The sequence below is a fragment of the Quercus robur genome, chromosome 8, assembly GCF_932294415.1.
Source record: "Quercus robur chromosome 8, dhQueRobu3.1, whole genome shotgun sequence".
Lineage (NCBI taxonomy): Eukaryota > Viridiplantae > Streptophyta > Magnoliopsida > Fagales > Fagaceae > Quercus > Quercus robur.
In genome coordinates this window covers 45,634,009-45,653,816 of record NC_065541.1, presented here as the reverse complement: position 1 = coordinate 45,653,816, position 19,808 = coordinate 45,634,009, and the positions used below count along the sequence as shown (strand labels likewise).

Genomic DNA, 19,808 nt, shown 5'->3' with positions numbered 1-19,808 from the left:
TATATATGATGGCGAAAACTGCTGAGTAAATGCAACACTGATTGAATGTGCTAAATACATAGATTTATACCATATTAACATAGGACAAAATTGGCCTCTACCCTTTTTGGGCAAAATAAATAGCATTCTATCCCTTTTCTTAAACTAATTAGGAAAATACCCCTCTTTTGAAAATCGACTATCTCAAAATCAAGTTAAAAAAAATTTTGAAAGCCCTATAATGGCGTTTTAAGGAGTTTATAGTGACATTTTAATGACCTATAGTAGCGTTTTGTAACTCGATTTCCATGAAGTCGAGTTATATGCAATTTTTTTTTACCTATAACTCGATCGATTTCACGAAGCTTGATTTAAAAAACGCCACTATAAGTCCTTAAAACATCACTATAAGACTTAACTCGATTTTGGGAAAGCTGATTTTCAAAAGAGAGGCATTTCCCTAATTAATTTGGGAAATGAGGTAGAATGCTATTTATTTTGCCCGAAAAGGGCAGAAGCCAATTTTGTCCTATTAAAATAAGTACTTCACAAATTGTAATTTTCATCAAAATACCTGGTCGTATATTAGTTAGTAATAAGTAAGGTAGAAGAATATAATTATATATAATAATATTAGTTTTTCAAATGGTTTTGGGATTATAGTAAACAAGAGGTACGTTCAGAAAAACTAATACATTACGCATGTGTTTATGTGCTGCTCCCAGTCCAGGTCCAAAATCAAATGAGTTCTTCCTCCACACCTATTAAGTAAATAGTAACACACTTAATTTAGTCAGTCAACAACAATTCAATCTAAATTAACCTTTCACTTATAGAAATCTATTATTTTTTCCCATCCACTTCCTAATGATTAATTTCCGCTCTCACAAGTCTAACAAAAACATTATTGTATATTTCTGTCAGTCACAGCAGCCCAGCCCTAACGTAACCAACAGCAAGAAAACCACTTTCTATTTTCTTTTTTATTTGTTTCTAAATTCACACTACGAGTGACTGTAACTTACCCAAAAGTTTATACGAAACATATATAAATATTTTGTATCACCCACATTCAGTAACAACATATGAATAACCTTCTTTTTTTTCCAATCTATAATCTAAGTGAGTTAATGAAATTAGAATTTTAGAATCCTAGCAGGTCATAATCTAAGGTTCCTAATTCCTAATGAGTTAGAAAAACTGATTTATTACCCCGTTCCATGGTTTCGCATGTAATTACCGATACCCTTTTTTAACTTTTAACAATTCACTAATCTGAATGCTTTATGATCTATCCCAAAAATCAACGTCACGCTTGATTATTTGAAAGAAGAATAGAGAGAGAGAGAGAGTCATTAGTCATTTGATTGGGTGCGTGTGCTGGGCCTTATTACGCCAATAAGCTGCTTGATTGGGCCTTTTAAATGATCCCTAACTAATTCCCTATCGTTCTGAACTTGATTGAACTTTTTGCCACATACTGAACTTTGCCTTTAAAGGCTTGACTGTTACATTATTTATTATTATTATTATTTTTTTTTTTTTTAGTGTGTGCTGGGCCTTATTACGCGGATAAGCGACTTAATAGGGCCTTAAATGGTCCCTAACTAGTTCCCTTTTATTTATAACTTGTATAACAATAATTTGGAATTGATTTGAGACTAGTGATCAGAGCACTGAATCTAATTCTTACCCTAATAATTTAATCATTGTAATAGTTCACATATTTCACACAATAAATTTGAATGCTAAAAGAAATTAAAAATGAGGAGATGCGGGGCATCAAAATTTAATTTATTATTATTATATTTTATAATTGAATAATTGGAAGAGAAAGGATTTTCAATATTGGATATTTTCACTAGAAATAAAACAAGATGTCAATCAATTGAACTTCAAAACTCTTGAACATGACTGTAGGGACACGATTCTCAAACGGCCCAACGATGACGTTGGGCTCGCACGTGAAGGATCCCTCACAATAAAATTTGTAGAGAGTGGGCTTGAAAGGCTAGCGTTTGGTCACAGGGCGTTGGTCCAAACCGGACTTTAGGGAAACTCGGATAAGAAGAGGCTTCAGCCTGGATATCCAAGCCCTACAACTTTGTAACTTGAGGGATTGGACTCCTCGGATAATGTCCGAGGAGCACTAATGCCTTTCTCTGGTTACCCGGCGGTGGGTTTTTCGTGGTGGTGTACATATATTGTCCGGGCATTCTCATCCCTAGAGTTTTTCCCAGGGAGTGAGATGGGGATCCTTTTCTGATTAGTTTATCTTCTCTTTTATACTAGCCTACGTTTGCTGTCCCTCGTCCACGTGTAGGGTCAACTTTTACGAGACTGATATTTGTCCCGTCAGTCTAATCCCGGGATTGTTGGGGATGTTTAATAAAGCCTAAGAATTAGGTTTTGTTAGGTATAGAGTCTTATCAGTGAAGGGTATTAAGGACAACTTTCCTGAGATATTTTCTGATCTTTAAAGTTTGCTCGTATACCACTTTCATCAATGAGACTTTGGGTCTGCCGAGGACTAAGCTGTCCTCGGCTGTATCTCCGGGCCATTTTGTGCTTCTTATTTTGAGCTTGGGCCATGGCCTTCTTCGGCTTGGGCCTGTGGACTCCCCATGAGCAAGCGGGTCGAGCCTATAAATTATTTGGGCCCCACAATAGCCCCTCAAAACCCTGCTGTCCAACATCTTGGTTGGAAAGGTGGGTTTTGGTAGTACCGAGTCTTTATTGCGGCTCATTTATTTCAGCCCTTGACTGACGCGGGCGACTCTTCACCTGCTCAGGGAATGTACCGGTCTACGAGATGTTCCCCTTAATTTGCGCACGATGCACTTATGTCGTTTGGTTATCCGAAACGCGTCTTTAATATCTTCCATTTACGAGACCTCCCAGATCTAACGGTTATTGATGGCGTGGGGGAACGAAACGGATGTATATTTATTTGCAGATTTCCCTGGAGATCTGAATGTATTATAACCCCTTTTCCTCGTCCCCTATATAAAGAGAGAAAAGACAAAAGCTGATTTTATCATACTTGAATCCCTCATATTCCTCCCAGAGTTCACTTCTTCCCTCTGGTTATGCCTTATCTGATAATACGTTCAGCACAGTTGTCAGCCATGAATAAACCATTTCATTCCCAAAAGCACCATGTCTTAATAAAGCTCGAGATGGCTCGGTCAGGGCAAGGATGGCGGAGACTCAAGATTTGTCTCCCCTTCCTTTTAGCCAAAATTCGAAGCAGAGATTCGTCACGTCCCACTTTCGGCGTGACCGAGTCAAAGCCATCCATTATCACCACCACCCGCTCTCTCATGAGCATATCTAATATGGCGTCAGTGTGTTAGGAGTCAGGACTGGGGCAGGGACTAAGCGTCCCCGCTTCTTCCTTTCTTCTTTCACTGGCGCCTCTTTTTGCCTCTCTTTCCTCCTTCTCACCTTTTCCCTCTTCTTCTCCTCCTTCCTACTCATGTCTTCCATCTTCTTTATTCATCTCCTCCATCTTCTTCTTCCTTCTCCTTCAAATTCTTCTTCCTTATCCTTCATCTTCCTCATTTATCCCCTCCATCCTCTTCTTCCTTCTCCTTCAAATTCTTCTTCCTTCTCCTTCATCTTTTTCTAAAGAAGGCTCTTCTCCCGATATGAGCAATACTGAGACAGAGATTGGAGAGACTTTGAAGTCAAGTTTGAAAGACACCTGACTGTTTACTTATCTGTATTGCGGAGGTTATAGTTGCTTCGGCAGTTCATCTTTTGTATAGGCTTGTTTAAGCCCCTTTTTGTACGTTGTAATAATTTTTCATATTAATAAAAGTTGCTGTTACTCTACTTCGCATGTTCTGTTTTTATGTTTTTACAAGTTTACAAGCGCTGCTCGGCACAATAATATAGCATTTGAATCAATGACAACTAAGGCTAAAATATTTGCTAATAAAAAGATATCATCATAACTTTAATAAAATTATTCGACATAGCAATGCCGACCAGTGAGGGACGAAACTCACCTTAAAATTAGCCGAGATGAGGACTAAGTGCTCGATACGGTATAGGAAGTAACTATCCGAGGACATGTCACCCGCCAAATGAACAGTTTCCTTAAGCTAATGAACATTGGGTCATTTCGCAATCTTCTTAACACACTGGCCTTAACCTTTTACAGTATTTGAGCCGAGAATCTTCCCCATCCGAGTAGTTGGTTTCCCCATAGCTTGAGTCTGAGGACCATGCAAGTCCTAGGTTCTGTCCAAAACTTATGTTTTTTCTTTTGTGTACTTGGTTTCCCCATAGGCTTGAGTCCGAGGACCATGCAAGTCCTAGGTTCTGTCCAAAACTTTTTGAGTTCAGATTCTCCCTTTTTTCAAATATTTCACGAGGCGCCGAGCAAGGGTTGTCCTCGGCAACGGCTACTTCTCGGCGTGGGCCATAGTCCCTGGGCCCTCATGCAGAGCGGGCCTGGGCCGCGAAGTCACTAAGCCCACGAATTAAGAGGTATCTCTACAACCTTTGGCCACGCGGTACTCTCTGACGTCCCAATGTTCGAGGTGCGCCTTTACGAGGCTTCTTTAATCTTGTGGTTGCAGTTGACGTTGGAAGTTAAGCCAGAGTCATTTTGTCTGTAGCGTTCCTTGGGACGCTGCGAGAATTAAATGCCACCACCTTACCTTTTAAATAAATAGGAGAGAAAGGTGTTTTACCTTCGCACAAGTCCTTCAGTTTCCTCCCTTAGTATATCATGTCTGAGGCGAGGGTTGAGGAAAAAGAACTCTTTCCGCCACGGAGGCGCCGTGTCCTCCTGAGACTCAAAGTAGTGAGGTATGGGCACAAGAAGCGTAAGTTCAAGAGAATACTCCATTTCGATTGAGGGGAAAGGGTGTCTCTCCCTCTTTTAGCCAAAATCCGAAGCAGGTTCTGTTCATGCCAGAATTTTGGTGTGTCAGAAGAAAGATTCTCCGCCATCAGTGCCTCTGCCTTGTGGTAGACAAATATTTAGAGAAAGCCCCTTAACTTCCAGCTCCCTGCACCTTTCCTTCAGCGGTGTGAGGCTCAAGTTGGGTTTCTTTTGCTGCCTGAGTTATGGGCACGTAAAAGCATTGAGGAAGAACAAGGTCTTGGAGCAGTAGCCAACCTCTCCTCTGATCCACTTCCTCGACTTTGTTTTATTTTTCTGTATCTTTCCTTTTGATTATGTGGTTAGCTTTAGTAGCCAACCTCTCGTCTGTACTGCTCCTCGGCTTTATTTTATATATTTTTTCTTGTATCTTCCTTTTGATTATGTGGTTAGCTTTAGTAGCCAACCTCTCGTCTGTACTGCTCCTCGGCTTTATTTTATATATTTTTTCTTGTATCTTCCTACTCAATTATGTAGTGAGCTCCGACATAAGCTGATTCCAGCTTTTCATTGTATGCTGTACTATTTCTTTGTTTTAGTAAAAATAGAAATTTATTTACATGTTTTGAGTACTGATCTTTTGGCAACACTACTTTGTGAATGGGTGTGCTCCATGTGTGTGTTTCTTCGAGAATATTTAGAGCAAGATACCTTGAAACATAATCTAACTAACTCTAATCTACCAATACTACCAGGCATTATACCGATAATTCATAGTAAATCAAACTTAGGAAACTAACCGGGGTAACAGTTGAATATTCTGTGATAAGCGCATGAATACCGTCCAAGGCTGAATCTCTAAATAATCCATCCGAGCAGTCGACTGGGAAGTAGGGAACTCCGATTGTGCTTTTGTGTACTTGGTTTCCCCATAGGCTTGAGTCCGAGGACCATGCAAGACCTTGGTTCTGTCCAAAACTTTTTGATTTTTCTTTTGTGTACTTGGTTTCCCCATAGGCTTGAGTCCGAGGACCATGCAAGACCTTGGTTCTGTCCAAAACTTATGATTTTTCTTTTGTGTACTTGGTTTCCCCATAGGCTTGAGTCCGAGGACCATGCAAGACCTTGGTTCTGTCCAAAACTTTTTGATTTTTCTTTTGTGTACTTGGTTTCCCTATAGGCTTGAGTCCGAGGACCATGCAAGACCTTGGTTCTGTCCAAAACTTTTTGATTTTTCTTTTGTGTACTTGGTTTCCCCATAGGCTTGAGTCCGAGGACCATGCAAGGCCTTGGTTCTGTCCAAAAATTTTATTTTTCTTTTGTGTACTTGGTTTCCCCATAGGCTTGAGTCCGAGGACCATGCAATACCTTGGTTCTGTCCAAAACTTTTTGATTTTTCTTTTGTGTACTTGGTTTCCCCATAGGCTTGAGTCCGAGGACCATGCAAGGCCTTGGTTCTGTCCAAAACTTTTTGATTTTTCTTTTGTGTACTTGGTTTCCCCATAGGCTTGAGTCCGAGGACCATGCAAGACCTTGGTTCTGTCCAAAACTTTTTGATTTTTCTTTTGTGTACTTGGTTTCCCCATAGGCTTGAGTCCGAGGACCATGCAAGGCCTTGGTTCTGTCCAAAACTTTTTTGATTTTTCTTTTGTGTACTTGGTTTCCCCATAGGCTTGAGTCCGAGGACCATGCAAGGCCTTGGTTCTGTCCAAAACTTTTTGATTTTTCTTTTGTGTACTTGGTTTCCCTATAGGCTTGAGTCCGAGGACCATGCAAGACCTTGGTTCTGTCCAAAACTTTTTGGATACTTATTTGCTTTTTTTGCAGGTCAGCCCCTTGGCCATGACTGGGAGAGCTGACTTGAGGTCGGAAGCCCCTAGAGCTGCCCGTGCCGTTGGCACTACAGGATGTAAGCCCTGGCACCAGTTTATATCGGAGCGACAACTGCAGGTCACCGGAGATGGGAAAAACTCGCGAATCTCTGCTTGCTAGAGAGTTGACTCATGCACCACCCGTGCCAACGCGCAAGCCTTCCCACAGACGGCGCCAATTGTAGGGACACGATTCTCAAACGGCCCAACGTTGACGTTGGGCTCGCACGTGAAGGATCCCTCACAATAAGATTTGTAGAGAGTGGGCTTGAAAGGCTAGCGTTTGGTCACAGGGCGTTGGTCCAAACCGGACTTTAGGGAAACTCGGATAAGAAGAGGCTTCAGCCTGGATATCCAAGCCCTACAGCTTTGTAACTTGAGGGATTGGACTCCTCGGATAATGTCCGAGGAGCACTAATGCCTTTCTCCGGTTACCCGGCGGTGGGTTTTTTGTGGTGGTGTACATATATTGTCCGGGCATTCTCATCCCTGGAGTTTTTCCCAGGGAGTGAGATGGGGATCCTTTTCTGATTAGTTTATCTTCTCTTTTATACTAGCCTACGTTTGCTGTCCCTCGTCCACGTGTAGGGTCAACTTTTACGAGACTGATATTTGTCCCATCAGTCTAATCCCAGGATTGTTGGGGATGTTTAATAAAGCCTAAGAATTAGGTTTTGTTAGGTATAGAGTCTTATCAGTGAAGGGTATTAAGGACAACTTTCCTGAGATATTTTCTGATCTTTAAAGTTTGCTCGTATACCACTTTCATCAATGAGACTTTGGGTCTGCCGAGGACTAAGCTGTCCTCGGCTGTATCTCCGGGCCATTTTGTGCTTCTTATTTTGAGCTTGGGCCATGGCCTTCTTCGGCTTGGGCCTGTGGACTCCCCATGAGCAAGCGGGCCGGGCCTATAAATTATTTGGGCCCCACAATGACAATTTAACTTAGATATCAAAGTTTAATATGTATCTAGCTATGTTTACTCTTTGAGGGATGCTAAAGGATATTATAAATTTTATTATATAAACTTAACAAATTAATGTGCCTCTCCAATCACAAAAAATCAGTAAGTATATTTAATTATAATGTTATTGAAGTAATATCAATTAATTATCACATTAGTTTGTAAGTCTATTATAGTAAAATTAATAGTAAATTTAGAATTTTCTTATTCTTAAAATGTTCAATGTGATGGGTTTTAATTAGTTCACTCAAGTAATAAAGTCTCTTGTTGTTGAGCAAGAGATCTGGGGTTCAAACCCCGATTATTCCAAAAAAATCAATTGGTATCTTGGTTTAATAATAATAAAAAAAAATTATTATGGAATGGTCTTTATAGATTAAATTTTATCGTATCTTTAAAAAAAAAAAAAAGTGTTAATGTGTATGCAGTAGTACAATTGCTGCTTGATACTTCTTTTTTTTTTTTTTTTTTGGTTTCCCACAGTGTATCCTCAAAGCTTTCAACCAGAGACTAATCACTGTTTGTGCCTGCTTGATACTTCTTTACTTAACTTTTAATAAGGTCACATGCTTTTCTAATTATTGAGTAATTTAAATTGTAAAGGTCCCTGAATCCCAGATCATAAAACAATTTTTTTTTTTTTTTCATACTCTTAAAACGAATACTTCTACTTCAAATAAATAAATAAATAAATACTTTCCTCTTTTTTTATTTATTTATTTTTTTACTTTACATGTCTTCTATATACAGCAGATTATTTGGATTTTAATTACTGGAAATCATTTTCAACCTAAATCTCTTGTGCAGTTTTGCTAGAACTTGAGACAGTTGAGATGAGGTTGGTTTTGAAGGAGTGTAAATGGGATTTGATACGCGGTTCTTGAACCCACATAAGGTTGAAATAGTACCATCAGGCCAAAGGCCAATATGGGGTTGAGATGTGGTCGGTGCCTTGTTGGTATATTCCAGGCAACTTGGGCATCAACCTCCGAGCGTGGTGAGTTTGGCATCGCTTTTTTATGCATACATCCACACATTGAGCCAGATAATGATACTTGGTTGCATTCATTTCATTGTGACTTGATGCATTAGTTTGATAATGGAAAGCATGAAATATCTAAGAATCCGTTTGTTATCGTTGTTTAAACAATAGTTTTTAATATTTAAACAACATTACAGGTATTTTTATATTCTTTTTCACTTATATATATTTTCAAAAATTCAAAAAATACAAACAACGTTACTAGAATAACATTATCAAACAACCCTAAATCATGAAAAATCAAAATCAATATATTAATTCCAAAACGCGTATTTCGACTTTTCAGCTAGACTTCCTGAAGCAAAATAAGATGCCTGGGTCGCTAGGAAAGTCCATCTCAGGTCATTAAGGTACAGCAGCCCCATGAAAGTAATATTGAAAACGTCATCTAAAAAGACGTGGGTGGTCCTATATATGCTTTGAGGGTATTGTTTTTTTTTTTTTTGATAGGATTGAGGGTATTGTTTGTTGTGGGTTAACATCACTTCAAGCTTTAATGCTAAGATCTGACATCTGAGGGAGTTGGTCAACACAAGAATCAAACTTCTTTTTTGATGGAGCATAGACCATTAGATCATATAAAACAGGGGAGGTCACACTAGTCTTCGCCTCTATAGTCTCTGCGATTTTTATGTGAGCGTTTGGAGAGTGTTTATTCTTGCGTTTTCAGTTTCACGTTTTACTTTCTTTTTTTTTTTTTTTCTGCACGTTAACAGTAATTTCATATGGATTCACTGTTTATGTACTGTTCATGCATTAAAAATATTAAAAATGAGTCCTACAATACTATTCACACATTTAAAAATTATTTTGTTACAGTACTTTCAGTTTTCAGTTTTCAATTTTCAGTTTCAACAACAATAAACTCAATCCACGCCATTTATTTCTCTCCCTTTACTCACGCCATTTATTTATAGATTTTTCTCTTACATATTCCATCTTGGCACGACACTGAGGGCCTTGCAATATTTTCTCCTTTGTCTTCCTAGTGAGTAGTGACTTCTATCCAAATGCATCTAATTCTAACTAGTTTATAACACATTGTATCCAACAATTAATGCGTTTATACTCAAAACTCACTGAGACAATCAAGCTAATGTCGTCGGGACGAGGGAAGTTGATTTTGTAGGTCAACTAGGAATTAATGGATGAATTAACCTGTTAGACTTTAGTTGAGGGATTAATATAATATATATGAATTTTAATTAATTTAAAAATTTAAGCCATTGAATTTAGGCTAAGGGAATCCATTTCGATTTAGCCAAGGAAATAAAATGTTTCAGTATAGGTTGATATTGATGTATCGCTTTAAGGTTATCGCTATTTAGTGGATTCCAGCTAACTCAATTGGTAAATTCTATAATGGTTGAATAAGAGATTTGAGATTTAATCCTCACCTACATCAAAAATTAATTGGTGTCTTGGTCTAATGATAAATAGTTATTATTAAAAGCGGACGTCATAGGTTAAAACTTTCTCAATAAAAAAGTTACCACTATTTATGTAGCTAGTTTATATTTATATATATAGATAAAAGTTTGTAGATATATATATATATATATGTATGTATGTATTTCTTATTATTATTATTATTTTGTTGTCAAAGATCTTTTTTAATATGATTTTATTTTTTGGGTACTAGGCAAGATAGGATATGTGGCAACATAACTTTATTTAAATATGTGAACTTAGGATAACCAGTAACCTCTTACTTTAGGTTATAGAAAACTGTCGTGAAATTTACTACACCTTGATAAATAAGTGGAGCATAATTGATGAGATAGAAGATTTGGACCCCATTAAATGAGCTTGTTGGAGAATTGGCAAGAAGTCAGCAAAGCAAATTGAACTTGCTGGAGAATCTTGTCCGAAAGAGAAGAATTGAGTTAATCTTTTCCTCTATAATTATGTACAAAAGTCCAGCAACATTTATGAAGGGATATACAAAAGTCAAGCCACATAAATGAATAAGTGATGTTAAACTTGTGGGACACGTTGGAAGTAAGAAAGAAAAGAAAGAAGCAAAAGGCAAGGGTGATTCGGCTTAGGGAGAGCTGAAGAAAAGAAATTGTTTGAAGCAAAGTCAAGATAAGTTGGCTTGCATTTATTATGACTTGATGTGAAGAGTGTCAAAGGGAGAAAAGAAGGAAAAGATGAAGAAATAAAAGTAGAGGCCATTCGGCCATTTGAAGGGGTGAAGAGTGAAAGAGTGAAGCCCCAAATTTTGCTTCTCAAGGCTAACCATGCTGTCAGTTGGGTTGCTTGGCTAGCCACTGTGCTTTGGCCATTGCTTGGAGCTATCAAGAAGAGGCTAATCCATAGGCAGGGAGTAAACTTGTCAGGAGAGGCTAGTTACAATTGTACTGTCATGCTAGGCTAATAGGATCTCATATATGAAATTTAAAATCCACCGGTATTTTCTCTATATGGATATGACTTTCAATTGACTCTAGAGTCAAAAACTTTGTCACTACAATTAAAATAGGACTCCATGAACAAAATCAGGCAAGTGCCACAAATACAGAAGTTCAAAGAAGATAATTTTTAAAGGAAGCGGAAGTTTTAGACCTACAAACAAACAAAAAACGATGCTCCTCCCCCAAATACAGAAGTTCAAGGAGCCCATTTGCTAACAAGATCTAACTAAAAGACACATCTAGAAAACCATAGTAAAAGATAAAAAATTTGCAAAATTAAGTTAATATCTCAATGCATGATACCTATGGACTTGAAGCGTGGCTGATAAATTCCTACAAGCAATCGCACTTCTATCTTCAATTCTATCTTGTTATTCAACATCTTCATAATTTCTTTGATTTCCCACTTTGGGTAATTGTGCCTACATATAAATGTATAACAAATTAGAAATCAATAAAATCAAAGCAAAAAATTAATAATTAAATCAACTTTCATCTAATTACCTGTATCAAGTTCAACATATCAATAAAGCCAGGTGTATTTAAATTTGTCATGCTATCTTCCTGATACATTTAACAATGAAACAAATAAAAATAAAAGCAAAAAATAAATCAATAAATAAACTTTCATTTAATTACCTGTGTCAAGTTCAGCATATCAGTAAAGCCAGGTGTATTTAAATTTCCCATACTATCTTCCTGATACATTTCACAATGAAACAAATAAAAATAAAAGCAAAAAATAAATCAATAAATAAACTTTCATTTAATTACCTGTGTCAAGTTCAGCATATCAGTAAAGCCAGGTGTATTTAAATTTCTCATGCTATCTTCTTGATACATTTCACAATGAAAATCATATAAATAATTTAGAGAATTAGTACATACTATTGTCTAACAAATCGTAAGCACAAAGTAACAAAACAAAAAACAAATTTCATACCGGTATGAGCTGTTGAATATGAGAGGATGCTTTAGTTTGACGTTTTCTCTTTCTTGTAGCTTTCTCTAATGCACCCTTTCTTCTACGAGATGTCCCTACACATGCTTGTCTCCCTTTAAGCTTAATTCCTTTAATTTTATTTCCTTCACAATTAGTAGGCTGCACATTATCATTAGCTTGTTGAGCCTTTGATTTAAAATGAGTGTTCCCAACAGTAGATTCTTCAATTGATAAATTTTTCAAATTTGCCTCTACTTTGTTCAAAGTACTTTCATGAGCATCCAAAGAAATACGAAAAGTCTCATCAGTCAGTGCAGCTCTTGCTGCCAAATTAGAATACAATTTAAGCAACACTTTATAACAACTTCCCACATCTGCATTTTGGTCATGTGGTCCTACATGCATATAATTTTTCATTGCAGAACCAACCTTTGCATCTTTTGTCCACCTTTTTAAAATATACTGATTTGGCACCCTTTTACAATTTTGAAGAGATAACACTTTTAAGGCATGGGCACATAAAATTCCAACAAATTCAAATTTATTACAACTACACATCACTGTAGAAGCCAATGAATCAAATTGAACAATGTGTTGGCGAGATTTACGGGGAGAAATAACTTTATATTTTACCACAGATCCAACCTCACCCTCCTTATGCAATTCACAATCCCAAGTGAGCCATAATTCACGATTAAACAACTTAAATACCGCAGGAGTATAAACACTTGCTGCATGCTTCAATATTTCTACTGGATATTCTAATGATGGTTTACTTTGAGTTGCTTTAAAATCTGCTCTCAACTCTTCAAAACGTCTATCATCAACCAACCTTTGAAAGTGATGAAAGAAACGCAACAAGTCATAATTATAAGTTATGTACCTTTTAATTTGACTGTTCATACTCTCGCTTCTCTGAGTAGTAGACATATCAGCACAAAATGTTTTCCTCCCATAAACCAAAGCCCATTTCTCCCTTAACTCAAATTGTCTTTGCAACCAACTGTTATTCTTTAGATCATATTTATCAAGCATATTATCCCATGCATCTAAAAAATCATCTTCATAGTCATGGTCATATACACAGCTACTAAAATCTGCTGCAAAAGTATTGTACCTTCCAAACACTTCTTTGAGTTTCTTAGCTGCATTCTGGTACATATGCCAAACACATAAACGATGATGTGTTTCTGGCCATTGTGAAGCTAATGCCTTTGCCATTGCAGCATCTTGGTCTGTGAGGATAGTCTGTGGTTTCTTACCAAACATTGCTTTATGAAAAGAATCAAACAACCATATGAAAGTCTCAGATGTTTCATCATATAACAATGCAGCACCAAAGATGATAGTTTGTTTATGATGATTTACACCAACAAACAATGCAAACGGCCTACCTTCTTTATTTTTTTTGTAAGTTGTATCAAAGCAAACTACATCCCCAAAATATTCATAATCCAACTTCATTCTACCATCTGCCCAAAAAATATTTGTAATTAGATCATCAAGGTCAACCTGAATTGCATAAGAAAAATTAAGGTCTTCAGATTGCATTCTTTGAAGATATTCAAGTAAGCCTCCTGTATCCCCGTTTTTCATCTCTTCTGTTCGTCTTGTACGCAAATAATTATTATAATCCTCAGGAATGAAGCCAAGATTGTCAAGTCCACCTACCCTTCGGGCCATTAGTCCTACACTTGCTCTTGGTGCAATTCCAGAACTATCTGCTAATTCAGCCTCAACAGCTTGGGCTGGATTAATGGACCTTTGAGATCGAAGGAATATACGCTTACGAGGAGAAGCTAAGACATGTGTGTGCTCTGACACAAATTTTACCACACAATATTTTTCACTATATCTACAACTAATTTTCATCTCTGCTTTGCAACCACATCTTGTTTCTGGACGATGGCATTTCACATTATCATCTCTTTTGTCATTCCCTCGTATGCCCTCGCAAGAGCAACAAAAAACTCTATCTAACCATTTACGTGAACCATCTTTATCACCCTTGTGGCCCTTACTTCGCCTAATACTAAATCCAACTACATGCGCATAACTATTATAGAAATCATACGCATCTTGCTCAATCTCAAACTCAATTCCTAATTTCGGAATCACTTCTTCTTCTACATTGGCATGAATTTTATCGTTGCTATCTATTGATATTGGTTCTGGTTGTTCAACTATCACAAGTGGTGAATCCTCATGTTCAAAATTCAATTTTCGAACCGATTGATTATCAGTCTTAATATGATAATTGCTATCACTCATGACCGTAATACAAAACAAAAACAAAATAGTTATTTTTTTTAATAAACAACATAACACACACACGTTAGACACAAACTCACACAAGTATAAGAAAGTTGTTATAAATCCTAAAATAAATTAAAAAAAGAAATTTATTTACATTAAACCAAAAGAAGAGGACTTACTTTGTGACTGAACGTACAAGCCTTGTAGGTTGCTTGTTGCAGTAGAGCCTCTCAAAAGTTGAAAAAAATCTGCACTTATAGGAGAAAAGGACCTCTGTGTCATACAAAAACAAAAGCAAAAGCCTGACTTTGACTTTGAGAGAAAGGATTACAATGAGACAAAATAGGGGAAGAATCCAAATCAATCCCAAAAGCTGCGGCAAGAGACAAACCACATGGAGAAAAGAAAAAAAAGAAACCAAAAGCCGGAACAGAGAAGAAATAAAGCCGCGGAAGAAAAAAAAGAACAAAAAAAAAAAGGATTTTAACGTTAACGTTTCAGTAAGGTGAGTGTTAAAGTGAGAGTTATTTCATTTAATGAGAGAAGTTAGCTGTCTAAATTTTATTGGTGGAGCATAATTGATGAGACAGAAGATTTGGACCCGATAAATGATTTTACTTGAAATGTATTAAAAACAATTATTGTTAATTTGTTTTGTTTATATATTTGTTGTTTGATGCAAGTTTTATTTGTAGATACTAATTATTTTAATCTTGATTCTTGTATAATTCTTATTATTAAAGGACAATATGTTTATTGTTCTTACTTAGGCCATCCTAAGATGAAATCTAGGGGTTCCATTCCATTCTTGACGGTACCCTGAATTGGTTTTAGCCTTTCCAAAATTGATTTATTATTTGTTAGTGGAAGGTTGGGCGCAATAGATGGGAAGGCTCGACATAGTCAAAAGATGAAGGAAGAATGACAAGTGATAAAAATTAAAAAGAAAAAGGAGAAATTTTAAAAAAGAGAGAAAAAAATAATAATAAAAGGGAATAAAAACGGAGAAAAATAGTGAAAATCTCATTGCAAGTTAAAAATTGGCTAACAAAATGGGGGAAAAAAAATCAAAAAATAAAATTTAACAAGAAAGTTTGTTACACAAATTTGGCAGTTTTTATCCTATAAGAATTTATAAGCTTCAAGAGTCATACGTTAGCAACCCTCTTACCTACATCTTCCGTATCCTCGTCCATTTTGCTCTTCTTCTTGCACTGTGTCCTACAGCTACAGTCGATGGGCATGAGCTGGGCCAGGCGTGGCGTTCTTCTTTACCTTGCTCTTTTTCTAATACATTTTCCGTTTGCCCTGCCTCAAGATTATGCGTGGTATGGAGACCAAACTCTCTTTGATCTCCGAACTGTGCAATTCAGAGACGGATCAACTGTGCGAATCCTCCCTGGTCGTGAATATTCCAGTCAAGGACCAGGATTTGCTTGTGGCTTCTTCTGTAATCAATCCAGTGACCGTTATCTATTATCCATTTTCATTCTGTTTTACAAAAGCTTCGAGATTCAGGATACCGTTGGTCCACTAGTAGTATGGTCTGCCAACCAAACCAATCCGGTTAGTATTAATGCGACAGCCCGGTTGAGTTCAGATGGAGGTTTGGTGGTACAAGAAGCTGATGGAACTACAGTCTGGACGACGAACATCAATAGCGAATATACGCCAAGCTTACAATTAACGGACACGGGCAACCTCCAGCTGTTAAGTGAAAATGATTCAACAGTCTGGCAATCTTTTGATCACCCATCCGACTCGCTGCTTCTTGGGCAAAAGTTGTCGGTAGGGCAGAAACTCACCTCTGCTGCTTCTGCCACATATCAGATTGATAAGGGATTGTTTTCCCTCTCTCTCGATATTGATGGGTTGTTTGCTTTCTGGCAATCTAATGAAGGATCGGAGCGATATTATTATCATGATTCATTTAGCACCAGTTATGTTCAATTTATGAATGGAAGCTTATCTTTCTTCACAGTTGATGATAAATTAATTGGGCATTCTAAAGATTTTCTCATTCCTTCAGCATTATCATCATGGCAGTACATGAGATTTGAGTCTGATGGACACTTGAGAGTGTATGAATGGAAACAACAGAGTTTAGAGTGGAAGGAAGTGGCTGATCTTCTCACGGCAGATATTGGTAACTGTGGTTACCCTACGGTTTGCGACGGTTATAGCATTTGCACGAACGGCAAGTGTAGTTGCCCTGAACCCAAAAATGACAGAAGATATTTTAAGCAAATCAATGACAGTCAGCCTGGCGGTGGATGCTCACTAGTTACTCCCTTGTCTTGTGAAGCTTCCCTAAATCAAAACTTTTTAGAGCTCAAGAACATCACCTCCGTGACTTTTAGACAAGACCTCGTAGTAGATTCAGAGAGTTGTAAAGAGGCATGCTTAAAAAATTGTTTGTGCAAAGCTGCCATTTTCCAGAAGCACACTTGGAGTTCCTTTGTTGGGGACTGCTACTTACCATCCCAGAATTTTTCACTGAAGCACGCTGAGGTGAATGATAGTTATACCAGTACAACATACATCAAGGTGCAGAATGTCCCAAGAGCTGTTCCTTCTCCAGAGCAGAAAAACCATGGAAAGAAGTTTATAATAATAGTGGGATCCGGCGTTGCATCTTTGTTTGGTCTGTTTATTTTGATTGGAATCTTCTTTCATTTGTTTTGGAAGAATAAAGATTATGATGAAACTGAGGAGTATTATTTAGATCATGTACCAGGAATGCCCACAAGATACTCTTTTACAGATTTGCAAGTAATGACAGAAAATTTCAAGAAGAACATTGGGGGAGGTGGATTTGGCACAGTTTTTGAAGGCACTCTAATTGATGGCACTAAAGTTGCTGTGAAGCGTCTACATGGCATCAATCAAATCAAAAAGTCATTTCTAGCCGAGGTTGAGACAATTGGCAGCATTCATCATTTCAACTTGGTAAAATTGATTGGATTTTGTGCTCAAAGCTCTCATCGACTTCTTGTTTACCTGTACATGTCTAATGGGTCTTTGGATAAATGGATTTTCCACAAAACTGATGGGTTTACTCTGGATTGGCATAAGAGAAAGAAGATCATTCTTGACATAGCAAAGGGACTCACTTATCTCCATGAAGATTGCAGTAAAAAAATTGCTCACTTAGACGTCAAACCTGAGAATATCCTCTTAGATGAGAATTTTAATGCAAAAGTTGCTGATTTTGGTTTGTCTAAATTGATTGATCGAGACCAGAGCCAAGTTGTAACAATCATGAGAGGAACTCCTGGCTATTTGGCTCCAGAATGGTTGAGCTCGGTAATAACAGAGAAAGTAGATGTCTATAGCTTTGGAGTTGTGCTATTGGAAATATTGTGTGGACGGAGACATTTTGATCGATCTCAGCCTGAGGAAGCAATGCATTTACTAGGATTTTTCAAGGAAAAGTTACAAAAGAAGCAACTTTTGGATTTGGTTGATAAATACAGTGAAGATATGCAATTACATGGAGCAGAAGTTGTGGATATGATGAAGGTTGCTGCTTGGTGTTTGCAAAGTGATTTTACAAAGAGGCCTTCCATGTCAGTGGTTGTTAAGGTTTTAGAGGGTGTTGTGGATGTTGAAGAAAACATAGAGTATAATTTCTGCAATCCACCTATTTCAATCCCAAGAGCAAGAGTCATGTATGATGAAGTAAATGTTGGTAATGCCACTGCTTTATTGGATTCAGTTTTATCAGGACCACGGTGACAATTGGCAGAAACATTTATCTTTGTTGCATGATGAGTAAGCTAATCTGTTTTGTAATAAATTTGTTCCAGTAGTGATTGAATTTCCAAATTTCCAAATTGTGGGAGCAGGTTTGAACCCAAAGTATGGCAATCGGAACTGACTGCTCTTATCTTTGACATATTTGTCACTTAATTTATATGATTTTGCAACAAATATGTGTACGACATACATTTGAAGGTGATACTCAAATTTGAAATTTGTGAATTATTGATTAAATCTCTCATTTGCCATAATATATTTTTATTTTAAGAATCATTAGTTAAGTATGTCTGACTTTCGCAAGTTCAGTTAATATTCACAACCTTTCTCAAATTCTGCAGTTGTTCGTTATCACTTATTTACTTATCACCAGGCTCAAATTCTTCTGGTGTATCAGCTTAGGAAGATAATGTTAATGATGTTCTTTTTGAGTCTTTGGTTAGGTCATTGGTCAGAGTCGTCAGACACGGCCAAACCCTCATTGTGTTCCTCTTGCATAAACCTGTCAAGGCAGCAGGTCTTTGTACCGTGTGAGAGGGGAGCAACGTGTCCTCTAGGCCAGAAACTGAAGTGGTTTCACACCCAAGTCTCCCTATAGCGCAAAGGTGCGGAAGTTAGCGAGTCCATGTGAAAAGGGCACAATTATGGTGCCACTGGACTGTTGAAGTGGGCCGTGTGGCTTGAATTGCCACAAGCCCACGTCGGTCACTATTGACCAAATCCTATTTGTAATAGGAAAGTTTACTCCTGCCGACTTTAACATATAAATATATTATATTTTAAGGGCTGCCGTGTGAGATCAAAAAAGAAAGAAAAATTCCAATTAACCTAGTGAGCAGCCGCATGAGAGAAAATAGAGAAAAGAGAGGCAGCCAACTTCTATTCTTATTTTTTCTGTAAGAGAGTGCTAGGGTGTAATTGGGATTTGGGTTTCTTGAGAGTGTTCTTGTGCACTATTGTATTTTCCCTGATAATAGTGAAATCCCTGCAACTCCGTGGACGTAGGCAAATTGCCGATCCACGTAAAATATTGTCTTGTGCGTGTGATTATTTTTCTTTGACGTGTGTTTTCTCTATTTGTTTTGTTTCTCACAGGTTGGAATTTTTTGTTAAATTCCCTACAACTGGTATCAGAGCCTAGGGTTAGGTTTGAGTGGGAGCAATGACAGAGGAAGCAGGAAAGGCGTCTGGAATAGAAAAGTTTGATGGCACAGACTTCGCGTATTGGAGGATGCAGATTAAGGATTACCTTTATGGGAGGAAATTGCATCAACCGCTTCTAGGGGAAAAACCTGAGGCTATGAAGGCTGAGGAATGGGCTCTTCTTGACAGACAGGTACTAGGAGTTATCAGGTTAACTCTGTCTAGGTCTGTTACACACAATGTTGTAAAGGAGAAGACCACAGCAGATCTGATGAAGGCTTTGTCTGGTATGTATGAAAAGCCGTCAGCAAACAATAAGGTGCACTTGATGAAGAAACTGTTTAATCTGAAGATGGCAGAGAATGCATCAGTAGCACAACATCTGAATGAATTTAATACTATCACAAATCAATTGTCGTCTGTAGAAATTGATTTTGATGATGAGATTCGTGCTCTGATCGTCTTGGCTTCTTTGCCAAACAGTTGGGAGGCAATGAGGATGGCAGTAAGCAATTCTACAGGAAAGGAAAAACTCAAGTACAATGATATACGAGATTTAATTCTGGCTGAGGAGATTCGCAGAAGAGATGCAGGTGA

At 37.5% G+C, this 19,808-nt stretch overlaps 2 protein-coding genes across 2 annotated transcripts in view; one reads left to right on the top strand and one right to left on the bottom strand.

The window, feature by feature from the left end:
- Positions 1–10,496: 10,496 nt before the first annotated feature.
- LOC126696362 (protein FAR1-RELATED SEQUENCE 5-like) lies at positions 10,497–14,324 on the bottom strand. Its single transcript, XM_050393118.1, has 4 exons — positions 12,054–14,324; positions 11,750–11,809; positions 11,615–11,674; positions 10,497–11,532 (listed from the first exon to the last, which is right to left on the bottom strand). Exons 1-4 carry the CDS (start codon positions 14,322–14,324, stop codon positions 11,482–11,484), a joined length of 2,442 nt encoding a protein of 813 aa, XP_050249075.1. The 3' UTR covers positions 10,497–11,481.
- Positions 14,325–15,423: 1,099 nt separating this feature from the next.
- LOC126695988 (G-type lectin S-receptor-like serine/threonine-protein kinase SD2-5) overlaps positions 15,424–19,808 on the top strand; it is a 28,822-nt gene continuing 24,437 nt past the window's right edge. Inside the window, exon 1 of the mRNA XM_050392777.1 lies at positions 15,424–17,703. Within this exon, the coding sequence (XP_050248734.1) occupies positions 15,546–17,703 (2,158 nt within the window). The 5' untranslated portion in view covers positions 15,424–15,545. The remainder of the gene's footprint in view (positions 17,704–19,808) is intronic.

Excerpts from the sequence above, each read along its gene's own strand:
- LOC126696362 (XM_050393118.1), bottom strand. The coding sequence starts at position 14,324 with ATGAGTGATAGCAATTATCATATTAAGACTGATAATCAATCGGTTCGA. Across the intron at positions 11,810-12,053 it reads ATATTCAACAGCTCATACCG|GAAGATAGTATGGGAAATTT; the intron begins GTATGAAATTTG and ends GAAATGTATCAG. Across the intron at positions 11,675-11,749 it reads ATATGCTGAACTTGACACAG|GAAGATAGCATGACAAATTT; the intron begins GTAATTAAATGA and ends TAAATGTATCAG.